Source organism: Trichechus manatus, unplaced genomic scaffold (assembly GCF_000243295.1).
Source record: "Trichechus manatus latirostris isolate Lorelei unplaced genomic scaffold, TriManLat1.0 scaffold00057, whole genome shotgun sequence".
NCBI lineage: Eukaryota > Metazoa > Chordata > Mammalia > Sirenia > Trichechidae > Trichechus > Trichechus manatus.
This window is the reverse complement of record NW_004443993.1, coordinates 2,943,401-2,948,814: the sequence shown is the minus strand read 5'-3', so window position 1 is coordinate 2,948,814 and position 5,414 is coordinate 2,943,401. Positions and strand designations below refer to the sequence as shown.

Sequence of the window (5,414 nt, the reverse complement as noted above, 5' to 3'; positions counted from 1 at the left end):
GGAACTTCCTCACGGCTCCTTGCTCTGCACAGTGCAATAAAGTTACTTTCTTTTTCTCAAAGGCAAATGTCCAGATTATTGGCAGGTCTGAGCATGCTGGACAGAACTCAGCTTCTAGGTTTTGGCAACACTACGAATCGAAACCAACTTGATGGCACCTAACAACAACAACAATTAGACACATGATATCATACCTTTATTCTCCATGTTACAATTTATCAGTCAGTGCTCAAACAAGAAAACAAACTAGTAATTTTAATGAAGATTGTTTAAAATAGGCAAATAGACATTGAAAGACTGAAAGCCATTAATAAAAAAAAAAGAGGTGTCTTATTTATCTAGTGCTGCTCTAACAGAAATACCACGAGTGGATGGCTTTAACAAAGAGAAGTTTATTCTCTCATAGTCCAGTAGGCTGCAAGTCCAAATTCAGGGTATCAGCTCCAGAGGACCACTTTCTCCATTGACTCTGGAGCAAGGTCCATGCCATCAGTCTTCCCTTGGTCTAGGAGCTTCTCTGCACAGGACCCTCAGGTCCAAAGGAAGCACTCTGCTCCCAGCACTGCTTTCTTGGTGGTATGAGATTCCCGTGTGTCTCTGCTCGCTTCTCTTTTATATCTCAAAAAAGATTGGATTAAGACACTATCTAATTTTGTAAACCTCATCAGTATAACTTCATCACAGTGATAGAATTTACAACACATAAGGAGATCACATATGACCTCACCATAGTGATAGAGTTTACAACACATAAGGAAATCACATCAGATTACACAATCATACAATACTGGGAATCATGACCCAGCCAAGTTGACAGATATTTTGGGGGGACACAATTCAATCCATGACAAGAGGTAACACAGAGGTAGTACCTAAAGAAAGTAGTGACCATGCCAAACGATAAGAAGTATAGTGAAAATGTTGGCTTATTGTGGTTGGTGATCTTTATGGACAACTATTGGAAGAACACTGTAAGAAAGTCTGATGGAAAATCAGAGCAGTGATGGGAGAATTTCTACTCTGGTAACACAAATTATAGTATAGAAGAGTGAGTTTGGAGCAGAGAGACAAGAGCTTAATATCCAGCACATATGACCAGCTCTGTGGTATGGAGGAGAAGATATTTGAATAAATATTACCAGGTACATTGAGAAAAATCGAATTGCCTGAAGTTCATTTATATCTTCCCACTTGTAAGCTCTTGATAGCTTTAAGAGCTCCAGCATCTGCTCATGAGGAATACAGGACTCAAAGCATATTAGTCATTATTGAGCAATGGTCTTACTTAGATAAGTAGTCATCAACCTTAGCTGCTAACTGGTATCTCCTGAGGTACTTTGAAAAATCTTCTGGCTCACCACACACTTCAGTCTAAATAAATCTGAATCTCTGGTGGTGCAACTCAGGCATGATTATCTTTCAAGTTCATCAGATGATTCCAATATGAACCCAAGTTTGAGAACTAATAACAACCATTAATACTCTTAAACTGCATAAATAGATAAGAAAGATATACATGTTGTATTGACAATAAGCATGACATGTGGAAAGGGTGGTGGATTGTATTTTAATTTTTAAAAAGTTGTGCATTTCGCCAGGATGCCTGTGTCATAGATGACAAATACAGAAGGTTCCATAGATGTTACAGGATTCAATCGGGCATATATTATGATGTACCACAAACTCTGGAACACTTTCCAGTTCCCAAAAAAATGGGCCAAATAATGAGTATTCTGAAATTAAACATCAAGTGGGATGAAAGCTGTGAGAGCTACCAAAATTATGTGACCAAGGGAGCATGGTTTGAAGCTCCACATGTTTGGTTTTCGGGCTATTTTAATCCACAGACAAAAAAAGATGGCACAGGGATTGACATTATGCTGGTCTGCTGAGGAGTCTCTGCATAGCCCTCTTGATATCCCTGTTTCTCAGACTGTAGATGAAGGGATTCAACATGGGAGTAACAATGGAGTACATCACTGAGGCCCTTGCACCAGTTCTGAGAGAAGGTGAGACAGCTGAACTCAGGTACACTCCCACACCTGTTCCATAAAATAAGCAAACGATTAACAGGTGAGAGCCACAGGTGGAAAAGGCTTTATACTTCCCACCCAATGACGGGACTCTCAGAATGGAGGAAACAATTCGAGTATAAGAGAAAAGGATTGCTGAGACTGGAGCACCTGCAAAGATGGCACCAATAAAATACACTAGTATGTTTTTGGTGATGGTGTCAGAACAAGCAAGGTTGATGAGTTGAGAAGGGTCACAGAAGAAATGAGGAATTTCCACTTTCATGCAGAAGGTGAGTTGTGACACCATCAAGCAATGCAGCTGGGACTCCAAAAGGCTGAGAAAAAAAGACACCAAAACCAGCAAGCCACAGAGGTTGGGGTTCATGATGACCGGGTAGTGAAGTGGGTGACAGATAGCCACATACCGGTCATAGGCCATCACCGTCAGGAGTAGATTGTCCATACATCCAAAAAAACTAAAAAAAGACAACTGAAGCAGGCAGTTGACATAAGAAATGATTCTGTGGTGTGTGTGGATATCCATAAGCACCTTTGGGATTGTGGCAGAGGTGAAACCAATGTCAGCCAAGGACAGGTTGGAGAGGAAGAAGTACATGGGGGTGTGGAGGTGGAGGTCAGAGCTGATGGCCAGAATGAAGAGCAGGTTCCCGAGCACGGTGACCAGGTACATGGACAGGAACATTCCAAAGAGGAGGGGCTGCAATCCTGGATCCTCTGAGAGGCCCAGCAGGAGGAATTTAGAGACATGTGTTAGATTCTGTGGGTCCATGTTGCAGAGACACCTTTGGGAAAGTAAAGAAAGAGTGGTAAAAGGAAATAAGAACACAGGCACCCAGCCCTGTGTCTATATTTTGAATTCAGGAAATTTACAAATAAAGCCTTCATACTTAAGACCATGCACCCCCTTCAGCAACACTTTTCAATTGTAGCAAAACCATACTTCCTGGAACTCTTTCCTCATTGGTTTCTGTGCTATTCACCTTCTTCTATGCAAACCCATTTTAGAGACACTCAACTGAAGGATGTTGAAGAATGTTAGAGGATCAAAGATATTTACAGATAACAAATTCATAAAGAGAGTAAAATAATTAACTCTAGGAGAAAGACAAGACTTCAACAGACACATAACATGTGAAGAGATCAAAACAATATCAAAAACCTCCCAACACAGAAAACTCCAGGACCAGACAGCTTCACTGGGGAATTCTACCAAAAGTTTACAGAACAATGGATGTCAATCCTTCTTAAGTTTTCCAAAAAATAGAAGAGGGGAGAACTCTTCCTAACTTATTATATGAGGGTAGCATCACCCTGGTACCAGACAAAGACTTCACAAGAAAACTATAGACCAATATCTCAGATAAATACAGACACAAAAATTCCCAACATCATACTAGCAAACTGAATCCATAAGCATATTAAAAGGATTATACACCACAATCAGGTGGGATTTATTCCAGGAATGCAAGATGATTTCAACATTAGAAAATCAGTCAATGGAATACACCACATCAATAGAGCAAATGCAAAGAACCACATAATCATCTCATTTCAGGCAGAAAAGGCTTTTGACAAAATTCAACACCCGCTCTCACCATTCCCATTCAATATTGTACTGGAAGTTCTAACTGGAACAATTAGGCAAGAAGAAGAAACAAATGGCATCCAAATTGGGAAGGAAGAAGTAAATCTATGCAGATAGTTTTTATATACATATAAAATACAGTCAGTCCTCTTGTTACAAACAAGATCTGTTCCTAAATGTGTCTTTAAGTCAGATTTGTAGGTAAGTCGGAATAGCTGCATACAGTTCTTATTTAGCCTTACTTTAGTGCAATAAAAGGCTAGAAACCTTTTCCATGATTTAAAATCTGCCCATTCAGGAAGTGAAGGTGATCATGATGAAGAATTTGTTGTGATTATGGGTTGGATCAATCATTTCAAAGTGAGGAAAATATACATAACAGTAAAGGGCAAGTATGAGTTGTCCATAACTTGGATGTTCATAGCCCAGGGAACTTCTGTACCCCAAAGAATCCACAATAAATTAATTCAGCAAAATGGCAGGGTATGAGGTCAACACAGAAAAATCAGTTATATTTTTATACACCAGGAACAAACAATCTGAAAGGAAATTAAGGAAACAATTCAATCTAAAATAGCATCTAAAAGAATAAAATATTTAGGAATAAATTTAACCATAGAGGTGATAGACTTGTATACTGAAAACTATAAACATTATTGAAAGAAGTTAAAGATCATCCCCACAAACAGAAGGATATTCCATGCTCATGGGTCAGAAGACTTCATGTTGTCATGATTTCAATACTACCTAAAGCAATCTATAGATTCAATGTAATATCCATCAAAATTCCAATACCTCTCTCTTGCAGAAATGGAAAAGTCAATTCTCAAATTTATATAGAACTGCAAAGTGCCCAAAACAGCCAAAGCAATATTGAAAAAGAAGAACAGAGAGGACTCACACTTCCACTCTCAAAATCTATTTTAAAGCTACAGTAATCAAAACAGTCTGGTACTGGTATAACGACAGACATATAGACCAATGGAATAGAATTGAGAGCCCAGAGATAAGCACACACATCTATGGTTGATTAATCTACAAGGAGGTTACTAAATCCATCAAATGGGGAAAGAATAGTCTCTAATAAATGGTGCTGGGACAACTGGATTTCCACATGCAAGATAATGAAGTTAGACCCATACCTCACGCCACGTTTGAAAACTAACTCAAAATGGATCAAACAGCTAAAAATTGGACCTAAAACTGTAAAACTCTTAGAAAAAAAAAAAAAGGAATCTAGTCTGCAACAACAGATTCTTAGATATTACACCAAAAGCACAAGTAACAAAACACAAAATAGATAAATGAGATCTCCTCAAAATTAAAAACCTCTATACATCAAACGACTTTATTAACAAAGTGAAGAGATAACCTACAAACTGGGAGAAAATTTGGGGGAACCATTTATCAGATAAGGCTCAATAATCAGAGTATATAAAGAGCTCCTACAATTTAACAAGAAAAAGACAACCCAATAAAAAAAAAGGGGGCAAAAGTCTTGAATATAAAAATGGCTATCAAGCACATGAAAAGTTGCTCAACTTTATTAGTCATTATTGTTGTTATTATTAGGTGCTGTCAAGTGATTTTGACTCATGGCAATCCCATGTGACAGAGTAGAACTGTCCCTTAGGTTTTCTAGGCTGTAATATTTCCAGGAGCAGATTGTCATGTCTTCCTACCTTGGAGCCAACCTTTAGGTTAGCGGTCAAACTGCCAACCTTTAGGTTAGCAGTCAAGCTCCTAAATTACACTACCAGAGTTCCTTTCATTAGCCATTTAAAAAAAACATC

General features: G+C 38.4%; 1 protein-coding gene across 1 annotated transcript; it reads right to left on the bottom strand.

Moving 5' to 3' along the window:
• Window positions 1–1,875: 1,875 nt before the first annotated feature.
• LOC101347345 (olfactory receptor 18-like) lies at window positions 1,876–2,820 on the bottom strand. Its single transcript, XM_004378563.2, has one exon. The coding sequence runs from the start codon at window positions 2,803–2,805 to the stop codon at window positions 1,876–1,878; it is 930 nt and encodes a 309-aa protein (XP_004378620.1). The 5' UTR covers window positions 2,806–2,820.
• Between the last annotated feature and the right edge of the window lie 2,594 nt (window positions 2,821–5,414).

Bases quoted from the DNA above. Each gene is read 5' to 3' on its own strand.
- LOC101347345 (XM_004378563.2), bottom strand. From the start codon at position 2,805: ATGGACCCACAGAATCTAACACATGTCTCTAAATTCCTCCTGCTGGGC.